The sequence below is a fragment of the Lithobates pipiens genome, unplaced genomic scaffold (genome assembly GCF_037356315.1).
Source record: "Lithobates pipiens isolate NorthernLeopardFrog02 unplaced genomic scaffold, aLitPip1_a1.2 Scaffold_35, whole genome shotgun sequence".
NCBI lineage: Eukaryota > Metazoa > Chordata > Amphibia > Anura > Ranidae > Lithobates > Lithobates pipiens.
In genome coordinates this window covers 10228552-10252520 of record NW_027507811.1, presented here as the reverse complement: position 1 = coordinate 10252520, position 23969 = coordinate 10228552, and the positions used below count along the sequence as shown (strand labels likewise).

At 48.2% G+C, this 23969-nt stretch overlaps 1 protein-coding gene across 3 annotated transcripts; it reads right to left on the bottom strand.

Annotated features, from left to right (window-relative positions):
* Positions 1-7218: 7218 nt before the first annotated feature.
* LOC143955547 (uncharacterized) lies at positions 7219-20627 on the bottom strand. 3 transcript variants are annotated; one of them, XM_077465597.1, is made up of 11 exons: positions 20556-20627; positions 19977-20083; positions 19715-19849; positions 19492-19626; positions 19203-19391; positions 18919-19122; positions 18632-18838; positions 18319-18540; positions 18035-18229; positions 8954-9059; positions 7219-8715 (listed from the first exon to the last, which is right to left on the bottom strand). In XM_077465597.1, exons 2-11 carry the CDS (start codon positions 20058-20060, stop codon positions 7328-7330), a joined length of 2865 nt encoding a protein of 954 aa, XP_077321723.1. In that variant the 5' UTR covers positions 20061-20083; positions 20556-20627; the 3' UTR covers positions 7219-7327. The 3 variants fall into 3 exon arrangements, with proteins under 3 accessions (XP_077321723.1, XP_077321725.1, XP_077321724.1); XM_077465599.1 differs by lacking the exon at positions 18919-19122; XM_077465598.1 differs by lacking the exon at positions 20556-20627 and having other exon boundaries at positions 19977-20494.
* Positions 20628-23969: the final 3342 nt, after the last annotated feature.

The following is a 23969-nucleotide window of genomic DNA, read 5'->3' as shown; positions in this document are numbered from 1 at the left end:
TGACTCTGCTGACACCTCACCAGTATCCCAGCTTGACTCCATTGACTCCTCACCAGTATCCCAGCTTGACTCTGCTGACTCTCCACCTGCTGCCCAGCCTGACTCTGTTGACTCCTCACCTGTATCCCAGCTTGACTCTGCTGACGCCTCATCTGTATCCCAGCTTGACTCCATTGACTCCTCACCTGTATCCCAGCTTGACTCTGCTGATTCCCCACCTGTATCCCAGCTTGACTCTGATGACTTCCCACCTGCTGCCCCAGCTTTTCTGAGCCTGGTCTGAAGTTATTTAAAAGGGGTGAATGTTGGTTCTGGCATATCAAAAGAACCAGGGCCTGTAAAGCACATGTGGGGGTATGAGGCTCAGCTACTACAATAGGTCTACTCAGCAAGAGAAGCAGTGTAGTGACATGGGACAGCACTTTTCAAGGGAACTCTGTATTTTTTTTTTTTTTTACAATAAAGTTTATTTATTTTGAAGAAAACAAATAAAACAACAGATACAGTGGTACATTGTCTGCAGTTCACATATACAGTACAAATAGTAGCACAAGCAGCCTGATATTATAGTCTAGAGTGGTATTACCTTGCCCGGGTGCCCCCAATTCAAGTTCTAGATTGACAAAGCTAGTAGATGAGGGTCCCGCTGGTTAAGAACAAATCGAAGTCATCATATATATAGTTTATTACAGGAGAGTAAAAGGGGGGGGGGACCGGTCGTGGGTGCGTGCCATTGGAAGTGCCCGGCCCAGCCAAATCAGAGTAGAGAACCGAAAGTGTTTTAATGTCCTCCTCCAGACTCAACACATGCTCAATCCTGTTAGTCACTAAAATAACAAGAAGGAGAAACTGAGCTTGATGTGCATGGCGGAGCTGTAGGTAGCGAAAAAAACATGTGGTTGGGCACGCCTCAATCTCTTTATAGAGCATCGAACGTGCACAGGCCAGATGTTGAAGTGATGTCTGCCAATGTTTTGACTCCATATTGGGCCCATATCAGTGGGTCCGGGATGGATCTAAAATGTGGCAGTCTTGGGTTTCCCCAAAGAGGAGTCTGCGGGGACCAGCTATTGGGTTGTTCAACCTTAGCCCGTACCGTTTCCCAAACTCGAAGCGTGGTGCGCATCGATGGGGTGATGTGTGGATTAGATCTAGGACCTCTGTGTATCAGGTTTCTAAGTTCCAAATAGGATCCAAGCGATGCTGCCTCTAGCGTAACCGAAGGGTTGGCCGGCTCTTCTGCCAGCCCACCACCTGACCGTCATTAGAACCGCCGCCCAGTAGTACTTAACCACTTGCTTACTGGGCACTTAAACCCCCCTCCTGCCCAGACCAATTTTCAGCTTTCAGCGCTGACGCACTTTGAATGACAATTGCGCGGGCATACAACACTGTACCCAAATGACATTTTTATCATTTTTTCCCAATATAGAGCTTTCTTTTGGTGGCATTTAATCACAGCTCGGAGTTTTATTTTTTGCTAAACAAACAAAAAAAGATGCAAAAAAAAAAAATCATGTTTAATTGTTTGTTATAAAATTTAGCAAACAGGTCATTTTTCTCCTTCATTGAAGTGCGCTGATGAGGCGGCACTGATGGGCCGCATTGGTGGGCACTGATAGGCTGCATTGGTGGGCACTGATAGGCTGCATTGGTGGGCACTGATAGGCTGCACTGGTGGGCACTGATAGGCATAGTTAAGGCGGCACTAATAGGCACAGATAAGGCGGCACCGATGGGCACAGATAAGGCGGCACTGATGGGCAAAGATGGGCACAGATAAGATGGCACGGATGGGTGGCACGGATGGGCACTGATAGGTACCACTGATAGATGGGACTGATGGGCACTGATAGGTGGCACTGATAGGTGGCACTGCTGGGCACTGATGGGCGGCACTGCTGGGCACTGGTAGATGACACTAATGGGCACGGATATGTGGCACTGGGGTGCAGCACCTTTGTTGAGGCAGATTGTGGGCACTGCTGGGTGACACTGTGGGCACTGCTGGGTGGCACTGTGGGCACTGCTGGGTGGCACAATGGGCACTGCTGGGTGCCACTGACGGGGGGCACTTATTTTTTATTAATGTGGCACTGGCAGGGGGCAGGTGGGCACTGGCAGGGCTGGCCGTGATCGGGACTGATGTCCCGATCACGGCCGCCGGTGATTGGCTTTTTTTTTTTTCTCCTTGCGCTGACAGCGCGAGGAGGAATAATAGCCGATTACCGGCTCCGTTATATCACATGATCAGCTGTCATTGGCTGACAGCTGATCACATGATAAGGGGTCGGGATCGACCCCTTGCACGGATCGGTGATCAGGCGAGTCTTATAGACTCGCCGATCACAGAGCGCGCCGCGCACGCCCCTCAGGGGGCGCGCAGGGCGCTCGTGCACGGGACGACGTCAATAGACGTCGTCCCGGAAAAGGAGATCCGCGCTATAGCCGTCATTCGGCTATAGCGCGGGTCTCAAGTGGTTAATAAAGCTCGGCATTGCCAGTCCTCCTAAAGTAATTGGCAGTTGTAGAGTAGTTTTAGCTATTCTAGGGGTGCCACCATTCCATATAAATGAGAGAAGCACACTATCTAATTTATCAAAGAAGGCATGTGGGATTGGGACCGGTGTTTGTCTGAAAATATAAACAAATTTAGGAGGCACTGACATTTTAAATCAGATGAACCCTACCTACCGGTGTAAGGGGCAGTGTTTTCCACGCAGCGCATCTCTGAGTCAGGAGGGACATCACTGGGGCGAGATTAAGGGAAATAAATTGTGAGATGTCTTTATGTATAATGACCCCTAGGTATTTAAATTGTGAGACCCTTTGTAGGAGAGTGTCACTTGGTAGCTTGTCGTCTGCGGAATTTAATGCAAAGAGGACCGGCTTCCACCAATTGATACGGATGCCCGAATAGGTACTGAAAACATCTATAAGTAAAAGGGCCCCTCACAGTGAAGTTGTGTTGCTAAGGTTCAGTAGGGTGTCATCCGCATATAGTGAGATTTTTTCTTCCACAGGGCCAATTGAGATGCCACGGACCATTGGTGATGAATGTAATAGGACTGCCATTGGTTCTATTGCTAATGCAAAAAGGACCGGGGAGAGCGGGCACCTCTGTCTGGTGCCCCTATGGAGGTCAAATGCTGATGACAGGACCATATCACCCTTGCCCTTGGGGAAGTGTATAGGGCCTGTACCCAGGAAATGAATCCGGGGCCAAAGCTAAAATGCTGCAGGACCTCCCAGAGATATACCCACTCTACAGAATCAAATGCTTTTTCAGCATCAAGGGAGGCCACTGCGGCGGACTGGGTCACATAATCCCCAGACCCCAGAACTGCGTATAACCGGCGTAAGTTGATATTGGTACCTTTGCCCCGGCATGAACCCGGAGTGCCCATTCCCATAACCAAAGTATTTAGGAAATTTTCCTATGGGGACAAGGAGAAGAAAGTAGCGACCATGGGGGGGGGGGGGGGGGGGGGTAATATAGTCAGTTCAGACCCTGTGCAGCCGCCCCTAAACCTGGATGTCAATAACAGAGATTGGGAAGGTAATGAAGATAGTCATATTTCACTCAGCATAAGCTAAGGGCACATCGTTATTAAGCACAACGTTGCAAACGATGAAGACATTCAACCTGGGTTAGCACCAGCTCTGTTCCTTCTGGGAAGATACCCCCGCAGGGTTCCTCTGTTCCCTCCCTCTCTCATCAGTGAGGTAGAGCCTATCTGGATGTTTCTGTCTCCAAAGATGAGGTGGAGCTCAGAATCACGGGGACAATCAAAATATCAGGGGTGTGTAGTCCAAACCTGGGCAGGGCCGTTTTTAAGGCAGGGCAAAAGGGGCAGCTGCCCTGGGCCCTGTCATTGTTGTGGGGCTCAAAGCAGTGTCCTCATACTTGCCAACTATCCTGGTTTAAATACCCTCGTCCCTTGAGGTTTTAGTCCTGTGCTGTGTCCCAATATCTCAGTGTGAAGTGCTGCTACTAATGCTGACCAGCTTTGTCATATTGTTGTGTACAGATGACTCACCTGCAGACCCTGTGTTTACATGTAAATTACCAGCATTCATATGTAAACAGCAGCAGTATTCATATGTAAATAGCAGTGGCCGGCGGCCTTGATATGTACATCTTGCCCCCCTGAGGTCATATACACAGTAATCTCTAGCAACCAATCAACAAGCATAAATCATGTGCTGTAACCTCTAGTAACTATTCAGTGAGCCGTAATGTGTGCTGTAACCTCTAGCAACCAGTCAGTGAGCGGTAATGATACACTGTAACCTCTGGCAACCAATAGCTGCCTGATCTGATTCAGTAAACTGATTTTGAGTCTAGCTGCTATTTATTATATGTCCCAGAGCAGGTGGAGAGCGAAAGTGCATGGGGCCCCCAAGAAAAGTTTTTCCCAGGGTCCAATCAATATTAAAGACGGCCCTGCACCTGGGGAAGGGCTGAGCCCCGTTAGTGTAGATGAGGAAATCAGTTCAGGATCAAAGAAGTTATACTTCTTTAGGGGAGGCTGCAGCATAGAGGGGTTCCCTCCCCATCCCCCATGGGGGGGGGTAGACAGGTATTGCATCAGGATGAGGGCCCACCTCCTCACAATCCCAACAGGGGTGGGGGAAGGGGTGGGATGAGACTGCAGTAAAGCCAGGTATCCCCTGTACATTTCCCTCCAATGAGTCATGGTTGAAGAAATATGCCTGATTAAAGCGCCATATGGAGGGGGGGGAGGAAGAGAAAGGATAAGAGTTCACAGTTGCTGAGGTCTCCAATGTCTAAGTGACAACAGGGAGTCCACGCCTTACTATACACAGGACAGGAACAGAGTGCTGGCTGATAGGAAAAAGTAACATGTGGACGGCAAGTATACTGTAGCATTATACTGTTACTGGGCTAAAGGTAGGGTGTCAAGCCATTGTGTTGCATCCTCCGGGGAAGTGAAGTAGCGAGTAGTTTCTCCATCTACCACCCGAAGGCGGGCGCGGAACAGCATACTATAATTGAATCCCTGAGTGCGGCGCTGAGCCTTGACATGATCAAAGGTTCTGCGAAGTCTCTGTGTGTCGACTGAATAATCCAGGAAAAGCATGATCTTTGTGTTCTCAACCCGGATTTGGATACTTTCCTCGCCTTGTGGAGCACCAGGTCCCGGAAATTTAGTAGACAAAAGATAAATGGGGTGGGGCTCCCGGCTGTCCATGCACGGGGGGCATCCTGTGCGCCCGCTCTACCGCAAAGTGGGGGGAGAACACAGCCCCAGGGAGGAGGGTACGGAGTGGGTGTTGTGTAAATGCCACGTGTGTCCTGACCCTCAGCTCCCTCTGGGAGTCCCACTACGCTTAAGTTATTTCTCCTGCTCCTATTTTCGCTGTCCTCTGCCCGAGACTCAAGGGCTGTCATACGTACCTGCAGGATATGTAGTGCGATCTCTAATGAAGTCCTCAGATTCCCCCACTCAGCTTCACCCAGTCTGCCCCAGACCTTGTCCATATCTCGGTGCATCAGGCCAAACTCCGTTTGTAGCAGGTCTATTTACATCCTGCTATCGTCTGCATTAGAGCCTGGAAGTGGTCTTCTTCCACCCTGGCTGGCTCCGTCAGTGAGGTCTGAGTCGCCATGTGCGCACCGGCGGGAAGAACTTTCTTCTGCTGTGCCGGAGAGGCCTTATTGGCGCCGTTACTCTTCCGTCCGGAGCCGGACTTGCCCCTTCTCATGCCCGGTGGTTCCCGAGAGTCTGTAGCCAGAGGTGGTAGGTGTTTGTGCCGTTATTTCCCTGTTTTTCCCGGATAAATTGTGCAGGTAGGAGCGGAGCTCTGGGCACACACCGCTCAGGCCGCCAGCTTGACCACGTCCCCCGGACTCTGTATTTTATTACAGCACACAGTGCTACGGCTCATTTCTAAGTCGGGGAATTGCCTTAATGTTACAATGACTACAATGTCTCTCCACCTGCTGCCCAGCCTGATTTTGCAAACCTTGCCTGCTGCCCAGCTTGACTCCTCTGACTCTTCACCTGCTGCCCAGCCCGACTTCACAAACTTCAACGTCTGCCCAGCCTTACTCCTCTGACTTTCTGTGTCTCAGCCCAACTCTGCTGACTCTCCGACCTGCTTTCCAGCTTAACTCTGCTGACTCTCTGCCTGCTGCCCAGCCTGATCCTGCTGACTCCACGTATTTTTGGCTCGCTGACCGGCCTAGCGCCACCGATTTTGCCCTCTACCCAGCCTGATCGGATACATCCAAATCTCCAAACGATGAAAATTTTGTCCAAATTTTGATTCGGAGTGGAACGAGCCAAACGTGTCTCCTGGGCAAAGGCCTGAGTTTGAGGCCTAGCTTGTGTAGCCTGGGGGATTGAGGAGTCATGGGTGACCTCCAGACGTCTTGAGGGGCCAAAAAAGCTTGGATCTCACTGGAGTATTATGTCTTCTCCCAAGGGTGTTGGCAGCTGATTTAATGACTTACAGTCGAGAATGCCAGCTACATGGTTTTCTGGTGGCTTGGAAGAAGGTTCTTTACCCAATGACATTTATAACCACCACTGGGTAAAGCACCATGGGGCAATCTTTGCACTGGCTGGAGGCAGTGTACTGAGTCGATCCGAGTAGCTCTGTACCTCGTCAATCTGAGTGGCTCTGTACCTTGCAGCGTACTGATTCGATCTGTGTGGCTCTGTACCCTGCAGTGTACCGAGTTGAACTGATTGGCTCTGTACCTTGCAGTGTACTGAGTCAATCTGAGTGGCTCTGTACCTTGCAGTACTGCAAATTGTATCAATGTTTTTTTTTTTTACCCTTTCACCCCCCCCTTTCTGTACACCTGATTATCAGCCTGTCTCTTTATTTGACCATATATTAACTCCTTAATCTCCCTTGTCCTGTACTTGGACCCCCTCCTCCTCCCTCTGTGTACAACCCATAGCATAAGGCTGCTCAGGCAACAACCTTAGGGTGCTAGGAGGAGGAGGGGTGATCTGAACCCCCATAGCCATTTGCTGGGGGTTCATATTTGTAACCCCTTCCCCGCCGCCTGTACATGCCAGTATTTGCACTGGGAGCACTCAACACACTTTCGCTGTGTAGATAAAAACCCCTGCACCACCCCCGCATACAATTGTCAAGCTCACCATCACGTTTTTTACATTTCACAAATATTGTAGCAAAAAATAAAATGAAAACGATGAGAAAAATGAGATCGGGGTGTCTACTTTCCAATATTTTTATTTGATATGTTTTATAAACAGAAAATAAGATGTATGGAAAAATATGATTCATATAGAAGACATTTCACGCACTCAGGAAAATACTACTACTAGAGGGCTGTGTGGGTTCTCTGATGTCTGGTAAGATTAGACTTAAGTAAGAATCTTTTCCCACACTCGGAGCAGGAGTGCGGCTTCTCCTTGATGTGCGATTTCTGATGTTTGGCAAGATCTGATTTCCATAGGTAACATTTCCCGCACTCAGAACAGGGAAGCGGCTGTCTCTGCGTATGGCGTAAAATACGATGTCTATCAGCACCAGACTTACATGAAAAACTTTTTCCACATTCGGGACAGCAATATGGCTTCTCCCCTGTGTGGCGCTTCTGATGCACAACAAGGCTGCGCTTTAGTGAAAAACGTTTCCCGCACACTAAGCAGTCATACGGCTTCTCCCCTGTGTGAATTTTTATATGATGATTAAGAAATGATTGCCTTCTAAAACATTTTCCGCACTCGGGGCAGGCATGCGGCTTCTCCCCTGTGTGCACTCTACGATGACTGTAAAAAACAGACTTCTGAGAGAACCGTTTGCCGCACTCAAGGCAGCCATACGGCATCTCCCCCGTGTGAGATCTCTGATGTAAAACAAGCGCTTCTTCACTTACAAAACATTTCCTGCACTCAGAGCAGGAATATGTATTCTCCCTCGTGTGAGATTTTTGATGTAGATCAAGTCTTGATTTCCGCAAGAAACATTTCCCGCACTTAGGGCAGGAATACGGCTTCTCCCTTGTGTGACATTTTATATGATAATTAAGATTTCCTTTTTGTCTAAAACCTTTTCCGCACTCGGGGCAGGAATACGTAGTCTCCCCTGTGTGACATTTTATATGATCTTCAAGAAGTCTTTTCCTTCTAAAACCTTTTCCGCATTCGGGGCAGGAAAACGGATGCTCACCTGTGTGACATATTTGATGCTCAAGCATGACTGGCTTGTTAGAGAAACATTTCCCACACTCAGGGCAGGAAAACGGCTTCTCCCCGGTGTGAGATCTTTCATGTATAACAAGCGATGATTTCTGTGCGAAACATTTTCCGCACCTAAGGCAGGAATACGGCTTCTCGCCCGTGTGAGTTCTCTGATGTGTGACCAGTTGTGATTTATGTAGAAAATATTTCCCGCACTCGGAACAGGTAAGAAGTTTACTCGGCTTGTGAGACCCCTGATGTATAAAAAGAGCTAAACCAGAGCTAAAACTTTCCCCGCACTCAGCACAGGGAAACGTCTTCTCCTGAGTTTTGGCCCCATCCCCCACAGTACGAGGTTGCTCGGAGTCGGAGGGTTTCTGTGGTCTATCCGCACTGTGAAGTCCACCATCCATAGTGGAGATCATGGTCTTTTCTCCTCCACAATCTCCTGTGATGTCCTCATCTTCCATTCTACAACCTGGAGATAAAGTGAGACGATCCTTTGAGGGTTTCTCCATGGCGTGTCCTGGAAAAATATAAAAACATCATCAATAGATATGAGAGGGTTAGTTCACTTCCATCAAGATCCCATCTGGATCAGGTAGATATGAGTGAGGAGATGTTCTCTGTGGAGGTCCCAACCAGCCGGGACTTTTCCCCCCTCTTCAGTCAAAGGTTCTTTGGTCCTCCTCCCAGATTACTTCTACATTTACACAGTGAGTAGTAACAGAGCAGAGATAAGAGAAGAATATATGATGGGTCACCTGTGCTGATCTCTGTAGGAGTGTCCTCCTCTATGAATGTCCTCGTCATTCCAGCCTCCTTCGTATATTGCTGACCATCCCTCACATACGTCTCTTCTACTTCACCCTAAACCAACAGAATGGCAACAATAGAAAAAGTTTTCATACTTTTTGTATTAAAAAACAGTCAGGTTATACTGCCGCCTACTGGAGGTTGAGACACTTTCAAACAGAACCCCATATAACCCCTCCTCCACCGAGTATGCTTTTGTTTTTTTTGGAAAAGCATCAAGGGCAAAAGCAAAAAAACACTAAGGTTTGGGACCCGTGTCCCTCAATGGACTCCAAGAATTAGATGTTATGGTAAACATACAAAGAAAAATTGCCCACGGGACTTTGCGAGGCTCAAAAATGTTATGATAAGTTGAGGGCGGTTATGGTGTCCATTGAGGGACGCAGGAATTCAGATACAATTCGGGACATCCAAAAGCAGTCCAACCAGTCAGGGAGGGAAGGTGCCATAAGAAGGCCTCATGTACATTTGCTTCAAAATGTGGCATCGGACGCGGTTTTTGTAAAGCAGTCTGAATGCCAACCAAAGCTCCTGTCTCTAAATAGAATGGTGACCTTAAAATCCTGGTCACAGGTTCTGTTTGCTTTGCTTCAAAAATGATCCCCTTATCACTTTCTTGGTGCTTCAGAGCATCTCCAAAGCCTCCATAGAAGTCTATGACAACGCTCGCTTACAGCATGTGGCATGCATTTGAGAGGCTTTTATTCAGGAGTTAGCTTTGGTTTGTTTTGGAGGTATTGCAGGTATGAGATATCCCAGGATGCACTGGGAAACCAACAGGTGAACTGGAAAGACATCGTCAGCAGGCACTTCGGGTTCATGTACCGTATATATATTCTGCCAGTGTCTGGTGCAGATGTCACATCTGGTGTGCAGGGTGGGGCAGCAGGAAGGTAAGCGAGGTACGGACTGTAGCAGAGCAACTAGCATGGAGAGGAGCAACTAGCAGGCGGCACATGTGGTGTGCAACATGGGAACATGAGACTGGGGACCAGAGAGAGAGGAAACTTAGTGGCAGAGGATCAGCTGGGGGACATGAGCAGGAGAAACTAGATGTCATGCGTGGTGCGCAGCATGGGAGCAACAGAGGGAGGAGAGAGAGGAGGATTAGCAGAGATGGGGCTTACTACTGAGTGGAGGATCAGCAGAGCTGGTGGTTACTACTGAGTGGAGGATCGGTAGAGCTGGTGGTTACTACTGAGTGGAAGATCGGCAGAGCTGGGGGTTACTACTGAGTGGAGGATCGGCAGAGCTGGGGGTTACTACTGAGTGGAGGATCGGCAGAGCTGGGGGTTACTACTGAGTGGAGGATCGGCAGAGCTGGGGGTTACTACTGAGTGGAGGATCGGCAGAGCTGGGGGTTACTATTGAGTGGAGGATCGGCAGAGCTGGGGGTTACTACTGAGTGGAGGATCGGCAGAGCTGGGGGTTACTACTGAGTGGAGGATCGGCAGAGCTGGGGGTTACTACTGAGTGGAGGATTGGCAGAGCTGGGGGTTACTACTGAGTGGAGGATTGGCAGAGCTGGGGGTTACTACTGAGTGGAGGATCGGCAGAGCTGGTGGTTACTACTGAGTGGAGGATCGGCAGAGCTGGTGGTTTCTACTGAGTGGAGGATCGGCAGAGCTGGTGGTTACTACTGAGTGGAGGATCGGCAGAGCTGGTGGTTACTACTGAGTGGAGGATCGGCAGAGCTGGGGGTTACTACTGAGTGGCGGATCGGCAGAGCTGGGGGTTACTACTGAATGGGGGATCAGCAGAGCTAGAGGTTACTACTGAGTGGGGGAGCAGCAGAGCTGGGGGTTACTACTGAGCGGAGGAATACTACTGAGCGGAGGATCAGCAGAGCTAGAGGTTACTACCGAGTGAGGGATCAGCAGAGCTGGGGGATACTACTGAGTGGAGGATCAGCAGAGCTGGTGGTTACTACTGAGTGGGGAGGAACAGCAGAGCTGAGGGTTACTACTGAGCAGAAGATCAGCAGAGCTAGAGGTTAATACTGAGTCAAAGATCAGCAGACCTGGGGTTACTACTGAGTGGGGGGGGGGATCAGCAGAGCTGGGGGTTACTACTGAGTGGGGGGATCAGCAGAGCTGGGGGTTATTACTGAGTGGGGGATAAGCAGAGCTGGGGGCCGGGTAAAGGCAAGCAATTAGCCACAGTTGTCCCCTCGGCCATAATTTGGAGACCACTGGTATAGATAATGATTCTAAGAAATACCTGTCCCCTCCCAGTCCAGTGAAGCATTCATAGTCATGAAGCGAGGGACAGGCACCTTAGTCACACTGCTAAGAACATTGGCCTGATTACAGCTAGAACGTGATTATACATGCTTTAATGTGAGGTATATGGACATTACTGTGGTTTCGTACTAGAACCATGTAGTGACCAAATATGGGTAACGCACCCGTTTATCATTACCTCAGAACAACCTAAAGACTTGTACAGGAAGTGACTGTTTGTGTGGATTCGGAAGGTTGACCTTGTTACCAAGGAGTCCGTGTGACCTACCCATGAACACTCTCTTACAGTGCATACTGGGTAGGGAATAAAAGGGACTGGAGCAGCCATTTTAGGTCTCTTGGGACCACGTTACCTGCTTGTGCGGATCTGTAGAGGGGTGTCCTGCGAGACAGTGGCCGATAGCTATCGCGGAGTGCCGGCCTATTTGTTCTTGTGAGGTGACCTGATGGAGCCTGGATTGAGAAGGTCCAAAGACACTCGGCGGAGAACTGGATCGATTCAGCGGAGCGGTAAGGAGCATTTGGCCCAGCTGACGGAAAGACAAGCTACAGTCACTGGACCAAAGTGATCACGCGGAACTCTGATCCAGTTGGTAAGCGGGTTACGGCCCACCGTTTGTTAACTTCTGCACGCAGTTAGACTCACTTACAGGCTTCACTGGAATCTGCAGTTCCACAGAGGCATAGCAGAGCCACTGACACTGAGCAGGCTTAAGGCCTATTTACTTTGGCGCCTCAGTGCATGTAAATAAGTTACTGGAATGAAACCAGGAGCATTTCAGCTTAATCCTCCACATTACTTTGGATTACAAATACAAAGGAGCGACTTTAGCTAGCGAAGAAAAGAAGACCCCGGATTAAAGTACTTTAAGTGAGGCCTCACGTATAGCCCTTAAAGCAGAGGGAGCTCCCAGGTTCATATAAATATATTTTCATACATATGTTATATTCTGTTATATTGAAATTTATTGTGCCGTCGTCCTATGTTGGGATGACATCACAATTACTGTAGCCACCTGTCTAAATATTTTACAGTAAACTATATTTCTGGTTAAGTATCCAGTTGTGTGGCGTATTGTTTTTCCCCACCAGGTGGGGAAAACCTGGTTACAGATTCTGGAGCAGATTCTGAGGGTACAATACAGGTACTTTGCATTGTTTTACATTGTACTGTATTACATTGCACCACAGCTGTGCTAAGGGGATTGAGTCAAGTTAGTGGGGTTTCTAGGTAGAGTGCAGGCCCAATCAAAATCAGCAGCTCCTTTGGGTGGTTAGTGCTACACGTGGGGGCTCGTCCAGGATTCTGTCACTCTACTAGCAAGCCTGCCCCCTTGGCATCACCATGGTTGCATTCAAAGCAATGCAATGGTGGGAAGCAGAAGTGACATGCTCAGAAGCGAGTGTGGCCATCGAGCTTCCAGGAAGCGAATGGGGTGAGAAACAGGTCAAAAGAGGTGGTTCAAGTCTTGTCCCCCAGACAGGAAGGTGCATATAGTCGCAGTGAAAACAGACCACAGCACCGGTTGCACCTACGCACTGATAGAGAGGGGACAAGGCATCCATGAAAGCTTCCATGGTGCCGGTATAAAGTTGTCTGAAAGAACAGAACTCCAACTGACACACCCAATCCAACAAGTTGGGGTTTCTGGAAAATCAGAGAAAAGAGGCCCCCAAAACCTAGGGTGACAGTACAGGCCACTAAACAGGCTAAAAATACCACGTCTAGTGGGATACCTCCCAAGCTGGTGGGGCCCTCCCCGATTGTTCCCATTCAAGTGGAGGGGATTTATACAAAGGCACTGCTGGATACTGGAGCCCAAGTGACCCTCTTGTACAAGGACTTCTACGACCGACATCTCAAGCACCTGCCGTTACTGAAACTAGAAGAACTGGAAATATGGGGTTTAGGCACTCAGAACTTCCCATATGTGGCTACCTGTCAGTCAGACTCACATTTGACCCAAGTACAACAGGAGAGACTGAAACGTTCGACACGCTGGTTGTAGTGTGTCCTTGCCCCCCAGGGGCTGACAAAAGTTCCCTTATTATTTTGACGAATACCGACTTGGTAAGAAGGCTTATTTCAACGTTGGTGCTCCAGAAGGGACCCCCCCTAATGAAATACATCCGATGTTGGCGCAGACATACCGAAACCTAAAGCAGGAAGAGGAGGCTCCTGAAGAGGTAGTGGGGAAAATCTGGCTCTTGGATAGGGGGAGGAAATGGGTCCAGCCCGGTGAAGTTGTCTGCTTGAGGGCCTTTGTCAAGTTGAGTTGGAAGAAGCCAGGTTCTTTCGTTGTCCTCGAAGATACAAGAGAGGAAGACAAGAGGGGGTTAGAACTCATCCCAGAAGTGATACCCACCAGGGCTTTGAAGAGGACTAACGGCAGGGTTTCTGTCACTGTCCGGAATGTAGAAGCTGCATCCTTGAGGGTGCCATCCAGATTACTGTTGGGGCAGGTTAGTCCAGCCACCCCAATTTCAGCATGTAGCCTGAAGGAAGGATTGGCAACAGAGATCCCTCAAGAAGAGTTCTGTCTCAAGGACACACCCCTTACTCCTGCCTGGAGGGAAAGAGCTAAGGCCCAACTTTTAAGATGAAGGGACGCTTTCTCAAAAAGTGAGTTTGATGTGGGATTAGCCAAAAGTGACATCCATTGGATTCGACTGGAGGAAGATAAGCCTTTCAGAGAAAGGGTCAGGCGAATCCCACTGGGAGATCTGGAAGATCTGAGAGAGCAACTGGCTGAGCTCAAGAGAACAGGCATTATTCGTGAGTCCAAGAGTCCTTATGCCTCCCCAATCGTGGTGGTGAGGAAGAAGAAAGGGTCTCTACGCCTATGCATAGTGGGTGAAATGAACATAATAGAAGTACTGGTCTACCTGGATGACATAATAGTGTTTGGAAGAACATGAAGAACGCCTGGAAAAATGTCCTGAAGAGACTTCATGAGGAAGGCCTGAAACTCTCTATGGAGAGATGTCAGTTCTACCAGCCCTCAGTGAATTACCTGGGACACATTGTGTCTGAAGAGGGAGTAGCAACTGATCCCAAGAAGTTAGAAGCTGTCACTTCTTGGCCCAGGCCTACCAACGTAACTGAACTCAGGCCATTCTTAAGCCGCGTACACACGGGCGGACTGTATGGCCAACTTAGTCCGTCAGACAATCCGACGGACAGTCCGTCCTCCTTTCGAATGAACGGACTTGACCACACACGATGCACAAACAGTCCGTCGAAAGTTTGCGCGATGACGTGTACAGCACGTACGACGGGACTAGAAATAGGAAGTCCAATACACAGCAATGCAACCTTCCGCCGTGTAAATCATTTCTGAGCATGCGCCATACTTAGTCCGTCGAACTAGCATACTCACGAGCGGATTGTCCACTGAAACCAAAGTCTGACGGACAATATTACGGAAATTCCGAAATACTTAGTCCGCCAGACTGCACGCTGAAAAAGTCCGCTGAAACCCACACACGAGCAGCCTGTCCGCTGAAATGTGTTTCGACGGACTAAGTTGGCCAGACAGTCCGCCCGTGTGTACGCGGCTTTAGGGTTCTGCTCTTACTATAGAAGGTTCGTGGAAGGGTTCGCAAAGATAGCCCACACACTCGCTGAGCTTCTGAAGAATCAGGAAAAGGCTAGTGAAAACCCAAATCAGTCGGTAAGGCTGAAAGAAGGGCCCAGGAAAAAGAAAGTCTATCCAGGATCAGTGGACTCCAGAATGGGAAGAAGCTTTGAGACAGCTGAAATGGAGCCTTACCACTGCTCCGGTCTTAGCCTATGCCGACCCTGCCAAACTTTACGAACTGCACGTGGATTCCAGTCGAGACGGGCTGGGAGGAGTGCTCTACCAGGAGCATGAAAGGCACCTGCGACCCATTGCCTATGTGAGCAGAAGTTTGATTCCTGCTGAAAAAAAACTATCCGACTCACAAACTGGAATTTCTGGCTCTGAAGTGGGCAGTGGTAGATAAGCTGAAGGACTACCTGTACGGGGCTGAGTTCGTAGTGAAGACGGACAACAACCCTCTTACTTGCTCACCACTGCGAATCTGGATGCCACTGGTCACAGGTGGTTAGCCGCTCTTTCAGCATTTACCTTCAGCCTGAAGTACAGACCAGGAGCTGGTAACCGAGATGCGGATGCTCTGTCCAGAAGGCCCCATGACCCTCAAGATCCCTCAGAAGGATGGAATCAGCTCACCCCAGAAGGGGTAAGAGCCCTGTGTGAAGGGACGAGTCAATACGGAAAAGGTGGGGCCAGAGCCAAAGAAATAGGAGTGTCCTCAGTGGGAGTCCCCCAGGGCTATTGCAATGTCTCCCAGGTTGTAGAAGAAGGTCTTCCCAAGCTATCCAGGAAGGATCTCAGAAGAGATCAAGAGGAAGATCCATTGTGCGGAATGGTGCTGAAGGCATTGGAACACCAACAGTCTGAGGTGCTGAAGAAGGGCTCCAGTAAAGAAGCCCGGCTGTTATTGAAGGAATAGGATCGGTTGTAATTGCAACAGGGGGTGGTCTACTGAAGGGGCCCCTTCCGTTGATCCAGAAGAAAAGTGGCAGCTGTTCTTGCCGGAAAAGCACAGAGAGAGGGTACTGATTGCCCTGCACAACCACCATGGTCATTTGGGAGCAGAAAGGACCCTTCAATTATGAAGGACAGATTCTACTGGCCCTACATGAGGAAAGAAGTGGAGAGTTACTGTCATTCCTGCCTCAGGTGCATACAGCGGAAGACATTGCCTCAGAGGGCTGCCCTCGATGGGCCATCTGGAGAGTCAGGGCCCAATGGACTTAGTTTGCATAGACTTCCTCTGCTTAGAATCAGACCTAAGTGAGCAAGGGGACATCTCGAAATGAAGTGGATACCCCAAAAGTGCCAAGAGCAAAGAGAGACATTCGCCCACCTCGCAGACTGACCTATGATACATTGAGCGAATGCTCTGAAGCCTCTGTTTGTCAGCAAAAGAAACTCTGAACTGCCTGGTCCCTCTACTACTGATTCATTAGGGGACAGCCCCACCTCACCCCTTGGCACATCTGTACCAGATATGGTAGTATCAGCTGTGAGTGCACAGGATAGCTCCTCACCATATGACAACTGGTGGGAAACGCCTTTGTCCATATTGTATGATCGTATAGATGCTAAGATACGGGATAGAGCCAGCAATCTGAGCCTCTTTGGGGACCAAAGAGTTAAAGCAGGGGGAGTGTGTAGCGCTGACATCCTTGTTTATTGATGTGATTATACATGCTTTAATGTGAGGTATATGGACATTACTGTGGTTTCGTACTAGAACCATCTAGTGACCAAATATGGGTAACGCATCTGTTTATCATTACCTCAGAACAACCTAAAGACTTGTACAGGAAGTGACTGTTTGTTTGGATTCGGAAGGTTTAACTTGTTACCCAGGAGTCCGTGTGACCTACCCATGAACACTCTCTTACACAGTGCATGCTGGGTAGGGAATAAAAGGGACCGGAGCAGCCATTTTAGGTCTCTTGGGACCACGTTACCTGCCTGTGCAGATCTGTGGAGGGGTGTCCCGAGAGACAGTGGCCGATAGCTATCGTGGAGCGCCGGCCTGTTTGTTTTTGTGAGGTGACCTGATGGAGCCTGAGAGACAATGGCTGGATTGAGAAGGTCCAAAGACATTTGGCGGAGAATAGGAGAACCGGATCAATTTAGCGGAGCTGTACGGAGAATCTGGCAAGGCTGACGGAAAGACAAGCTACAGTCACCGGACCAAAGTGATCACGCGGAACTCTGATCCAGTTGGTGAGTGGGTTACGGCCCACCGTTTGTTAACTTTTGCACGCAGTTAGACTCACTTACAGGCCTCACTGGAATCTGCAGTTCCACGAGGCATAGCAGAGCCACTGACACTGGGCAGGCTTAAGGCCTATTTACTTTGGTGCCTCAGCGCATGTAAATAAGTTACTGGAATTACACCAGGAGCATTTCAGCTTAATCATCCACATTTCTTTGGATTACAAATACAAAGGAGCGACTTTAGCTAGCGAAGAAAAGAAGACCCCGGATTAAAGTACTTTAAGTGAGGCCTCACGTATAGCCTTTAAAGCAGGGGGGAGCTCCCAGTTTCATATAAATATATTTTCATACATATGTTATATTCTGTTATAAACATATATAAATATATTGTGCAGTCGTCCTATGTTGGGATGACAGCACAATTACTGTAGCCCCCTGTCTAAATATTTTACAGTAAACTATATTTCTGGTTAAGTATCCAGTTGTGTGGCGTATTGTTTTTCCCCACCAGGTGGAGCCAGCGGATCCTGAGGGTACAATACAGGTACTTTGCATTGTTTTACATTGTACTGTATTACATTGCACCACAGTTGTGCCAAGGGGATTGAGTCAAGTTAGTGGGGTTTCTAGGTAGAGTGCAGGCCCAATCAAAATCACCAGCTCCTTCGGGGGTTAGTGCTAAACACGGGGGCTCGTCCGGGATTCTGTCACTCTACTAGCAAGCCTGCCCCCTTGGCATCACCATGGATCCAGTCAAAGTGATCCAATGGTGCGAAGCAGAAGTGACACGCTCAGAAGCGAGTGTGGCCATCGAACTTCCAGGAAGCGAGTGCAGGCCCAACTGAAATGTAAATCATTTAGCACTTTTGCCACATATATGGGTTCAATAGAGTCAGATGATATTTTCAAGCACACAGCGGTCTGGATTCTTCTACAACATTCATTGTAGGAAACATGCTTGTGTATAAATCATAAATACCAAAAATCATTCATCATCTACCTGATAGGGCCTTGCATAGCTGTGATCTTCCTGTCTGGGATGTCTTGGTCTCTCTGGTGGGTCTCTGTGTCTGGATAACTTCACCGTGGTGTCCTGGAACAGATTTTTGTTAACTTTCTTAATCACCCCACCCTCATCAGCCTTCTCTTTCATCTGTTCTTTAACCTCAACTGTAGGAGCATTCAGGTTTCCACTCTGAATATAAAATAAAAATGACATCAATGGTAACAATGCAGATAATGTACAGATCCTAATGATACTATCAGTGATTGTTCCTCATCTACCTGATGATGGTGGGGGATGGTGTGACCTTCCTGTGTGGAATCCCGGGAATACAGAGGACTGGGACATCTCTCTGGTGGGTTTCCGGTATTTTGTGGCCCCATCATGACATCCTTATACAGATCCACGTTTCCTTCAAAAAACTCCTTCATCGCCCTATACTGCTCATCCGCCATTTTAAATTCTTCCTGAGCATCAACTTCAGAATCTCTCAGGTTTCCACTCTAAACATATAATAAAATAATCACATCAATGGTAACAATGCAGATAATGTACAGATCCTAATGATACTATCAGTGATTGTTCCTCATCTACCTGATGATGGTGGGGGATGGTGTGATCTTCCTGTGTGGAATCCCGGGAATACAGAGGACGGGGACATCTCTCTGGTGGGTTCTTGTTAATAGGTGGTTCAATTGCGACATCCTTGTGTCCTTCCAAAATCTCTGTCGTCCCACCATCCTTCTCATCCCCTTCTATATGTACTTCTTTAACAAGATTATCATCTCTGAGGTTTCCACTCTAAATATACAATAGGAAATTAATTTTAATAAACAAGCTTACGTATAGACCATAACTACCAATAATTGTTCCTCATCTACCTGATGATGGTGGGGGATGGTGTGATCTTCCTGTGTGGAATCCTGAGAATACAGAGGAGGACATCTCTCTGATGGGTTCTTGTTAATAGGTGGTTCAATTGCGACATCATTGTGTCCTTCCAAAATCTCTGTCGTCCCACCATCCTTCTCATCCCCCTCTGTATGTTCTTCTTTAACAAGATTATTATCTCTGAGGTTTCCACTCTAAATATACAATAGGAAATTAATTTTAATAAACAAGCTTATGTATAGACCATGACTACCAATAATTGTTCCTCATCTACCTGATGATGGTGGGGGATGGTGTGATCTTCCTGTGTGGAATCCCGGGAATACAGAGGAGGACTGGAACATCTCTCTGGTGAGTTTCTGTTACTAGGTGGATCCATCATATCCTTGTGTCCATCTGAAGGTTCCTCCACCACACCACCTTCCTTCTCTTCGTACTCTTCTTGAATACTGATATTTATATCCTTGATGTTTTCATTAATGATATATAAGGCAACATTTATTGTGACACATACAGTATGTTTTAATAAAAATCATAATTACAGATAATGGTTCATTATCTACCTGATCATGTTGTATGTTGTCATTCTCTTCATGTGTGTCCATCATGACATCATTGTAGAGATCCTTGTGTCCTTCTAAATACTCCCACTCCTCCATGGAGAAATAGACAGTGACATCCTGACACCTTATAGGAACCTGACACACACAATGATACAGTCACCATCCAGACACATCCCTTGTCTGTTACTGGATAATGTCCCAGAATTCCCAGAATCCTCCTCACCTCTCCTGTCAGCAGCTCCATCATCTTCTTGGTGACTTCTAGAATCTTCTCCATGTTGTGTCTCTCAGGTTTTAGGGAGTCACATGGAGGCACTGTGATGGTCATATGATCACCTGACTTCACAAGAGGAAATCTCTGTATTGGGGAACCAATAGGAATATCATGTTAGAATCCCAGAATCCTCCTCACCTCTCCGGTCAGGTCTGTGTTTTATTAATAGAGATAAGAGGGATGTCATGTGACCTCCCAAAATCCTCCTCACCTCTCCGGTCAGCAGGTAGATGATCTCCAGGGTGAGGTTTAGTATCTTCTCAGTCATGTGACTCTGGTCCTCCTCCATCCTCATTCATGTGATCTATGTGGGTTTCTCTGTAGATGAATAGTGGAGGATTATCTGGAATGTATTAATTTTACAATATTGGAATGCAAACGGTAATGCACAACCAATAGTGGGAGAATATTAGAAATCAGCTCTGTCCATCTTTGGAGTGGACCAGGAGATCGGCACTCCCCGGTCGTGATGGTTTCTGAAGAAGACTTCAGCCGGCATCGGAGCACCATTTAGAGAGGTAAAAAATTACTTTACTGGGAAAACTTTTATTTGGGTTTGGTCAAACTTTTCATGTATACAAGTATTTTTTGGTTAACTACGTGAAATAATCTGAAATCTGAGGAAATACTGCAAGCGATAGAAACATTTTGGGCAGATAAATAGAATTTAGATTCGTCTGTGTGTACATCAGACTGAAAAGAGGGACATTTAAAGGGCAACACAGGACAGAGTAGTTTGGGTCTAATAACGGACAATGATGGGCGTTATGGTCAAATAACAGCTTATTACCTCCTCTGCTGCCAGTTCCGGCAACGTCTTCGCCTTGCTTCTTTCTACCTCGCCTCTCGCCCACAACTTCCTGTATTTTTGAATACTTCCTGTCAGTACCTGACATCACTTCCTGTTTTCCATAGAGACTTCCTGTCTCGGTAGAAGTGAGATCACCACCTTGTGGAGGTTAGAGGAACTGCAGCCCATAGAAACGTCTTGTAGTATGAATATGGTTTTGTGCTGTGTGTGTATATATACTGTATATTCTTATGCTTGGGGTCACCTCGATTTCGACCAAGGAGTATTATTTTTGCTAGGGCTGAGCAGAGGGATTTTGATTCAGTTGATTTTGCAGTGATAGTTTTGCCAAATTCATGTTGTAGTTGGCTGTGGTTCCTTCCATAAGAATCTTATAAAATTTGTGTATTAATAAAATTATACTTTTTATTTTTCTATATATATTTTTTGTCTAATTGCCTTAAAAATCCAATTTACTAGGTTTTTCTTCTTTACATTTGTAAGAGATGATGGCAATTCACACGCCAAACCATGAGAGTCGATCAATTTTCTAAATTCATATTGTAGTTAGCCTTTTATTTGTCACATAGGCAAATGGTGCTTGAAAAGAACTCTCTACCATGACAAAAACTCTTTCCATTTTGCTTTGCAAAACTTGTGATACCCCTGAATAGTGATGGACGAACTTTCGACGGGACGTTTCGCAAACACGAACCGTGAACGCGGCCAAAAGTTTGCGAACCGCAAGGTTCGTGGCGGACACCATTGACTTTAATGGCAGGCAAACCTTAAAAATCTCCAGGTCATATTTTCAGCCACAAAATACTTACTAGCTGTGCACACATAGTCCCACAACATGGACACTGACATAACAAAAGTATTAAGTGAATCTGGGATCGACAACGACAAGCATTCTTTTTTTATCTGTGAAATTTTGACAATTCAGGAGCGCATTAAGGCCATGGAGGAGAGGCAAGGTCAAGCCAGGCTATGAACTGATCAGTGCCATAGTCAGGGCATTGCAGTCCTGTGCCAGTGTCCCAGTGTGCCAACCTGTGCTTGAGCCCCTCCCGCTGCCTCCCCACCTATGCAGGGCTCCACTGTGGTGGTCCGGAGGTGCCAGTCCAGTCTTGATCCTCAGCTATGGTGCGGGCACTGCCTGCTGATTGGCTTCTCCGCTGCTATCTCCATCACTAACACCAGCACTGAGATAGAGACTGAGCACTGACACCAGCTCCGAGATAGAGAGCGCTGAAATCAGCACCGTGATAGAGAGCACTGACACCAGCACCGAGATAGAGAGCACTGACACCAGCACCGAGATAGAGAGCACTGACACCAGCACCGTGATAGAGAGCACTGACACCAGCACCGTGATAGAGAGCACTGAGACCACACCAGCACCGAGATAGAGAGCACTGACACCAGCACCGAGATAGAGAGCACTGACACCGAGCACCGTGATAGAGAGCACTGACACCAGCACCGTGATAGAGAGCACTGACACCAGCACCGTGATAGAGAGCACTCACACCAGCACCGAGATAGAGAGCACTGACACCGAGCACCGTGATAGAGAGAACTGACACCAGCACCGTGATAGAGAGCACTGACACCAGCACCGTGATAGAGAGCACTCACACCAGCACCGATATAGAGAGCACTGACACCAGCACCATGATAGAGAGCACTGACACCAGCACCGTGATAGAGAGCACTGACACCAGCACCGAGATAGAGAGCACTGACACCAGCACCGTGATAGAGAGCACTGACACCAGCACCGTGATAGAGAGCACTGACACCAGCACCGAGATAGAGAGCACTGACACCAGTACCGTGATAGAATGCACTGACACTAGAATCGACATACAGAGAGAGCACTGACACCAGCACCGTGATAGAGAGCACTGACACCACACCAGCACCAAGATAGAGAGCACTGACACCAGCACTGATACCAGCAACTCGCCGCGGGACCCAAAAATATGACATCGCTCAACCTCTTCAAACAGGAGGGTACGGGCTTATAGTACGGTGTACTTTTTTTGTACAAGGAAGTGAGCCAAAGGTAGAAAAAAGGTCTGTGTGCTAGATTAAATAAATAGTTTATAGAGTTATGCATATACATGGTCTACTGGTCACATGTGTTGAATTCCTCCGAGATCCATGCCTCATTCATTTTTATAAGTGTGAGGTAGTCAACACTGTCGTGAGCTAGGAGAGTGCGCTTATCGGTCACGATCCCCCCTGCTGCGCTGAACATTCTTTCGGACAGGACACTGGACGAGGGGCAAGCAAACAGTTCCATTGCAAATTGGGCAAGCTCTGGCCAGAGGTCAAGCCGGCCCACCCAGTAGTCTAGGGGTTCATCACTCCTCAGCATCCACATCGGCCGTTAACCCGATGTAGTCGGACACCTGTCAGTCTAGGCGTTCCCTGATGCTGGATCCGGATGAGACCTGTCGATGGGTCGGCTGAAAGAATGACCTCATATCAGAAGTCACCAACACATCTGCAAACCTCCCTCTTCTTGCAGGCGCTGTTGGATTGGTACCCGCAACTATTTCTCTGGGAGTGGGAATTCCTCCTCTGCCAGCGCATGCAAAAGTAGAATGCAGCATTTCTCGAAGTCCTTGACCTTTATGCTTTTTATACGGGGGTCCCTGTTAAAACACTGGAGCATGAAGGCCCCCATTTGCACTAAACTGGAAGCGGTGTGGTGGCCTGGCTCCTGCTCATCATCCAGGATAATGTCGTCCTCCTCTCCCCATCCACGGACAACAACAGGGATCCCAGAAAGGCTTAAAGCATGCTCTTCTTGCTCCTCCTCATCTTCCCCAGCACCATCCTCCTCTGACTCCTCTTCAGACTCCTGTTGTTGACTTGTCTCAGATAGAGTAGCCCCCCCCCCCAGGAATTCATCCAGCATTGCGACTTCCTCATCTTACCGCTCCTGCTCGTCCATGGCTTGATCAATGACACAACGCAATGCACGCTCCATAAAGAGGGCATAAGTTACGATGTCACTGATGGTGCCATGGCTGCGACTGACCAGTTTGGTGATCTCATCAAATGGCCGCAGAATTCTGCATGCGTCGCGCATGAGCAGCCACTGGCGTGGTGAAAAAACCAAGCTCCGCAGAACCTGTTCTGCCGCAGAGTTCGTATAGGTAGTCGTTAACTGCACGTTTCTGCTGGAGCAGCCTATCAAGCATATAGAAGGTTGAGTTCCATCGCGTCGGGCAATCGCAAATAAGACGACTGACCGGCAGATTGTGTCGCCGCTGAATGTCAGCAAGGCGAGCCATGGCCGTGTAAGATCTTCTGAAATGGGCCAAGATTTTCCTTGTCTGCCGCAAGATGTCCTGGCCCCCAGGGTATTTGACAACGAATCGCTGCACGACCAAGTTT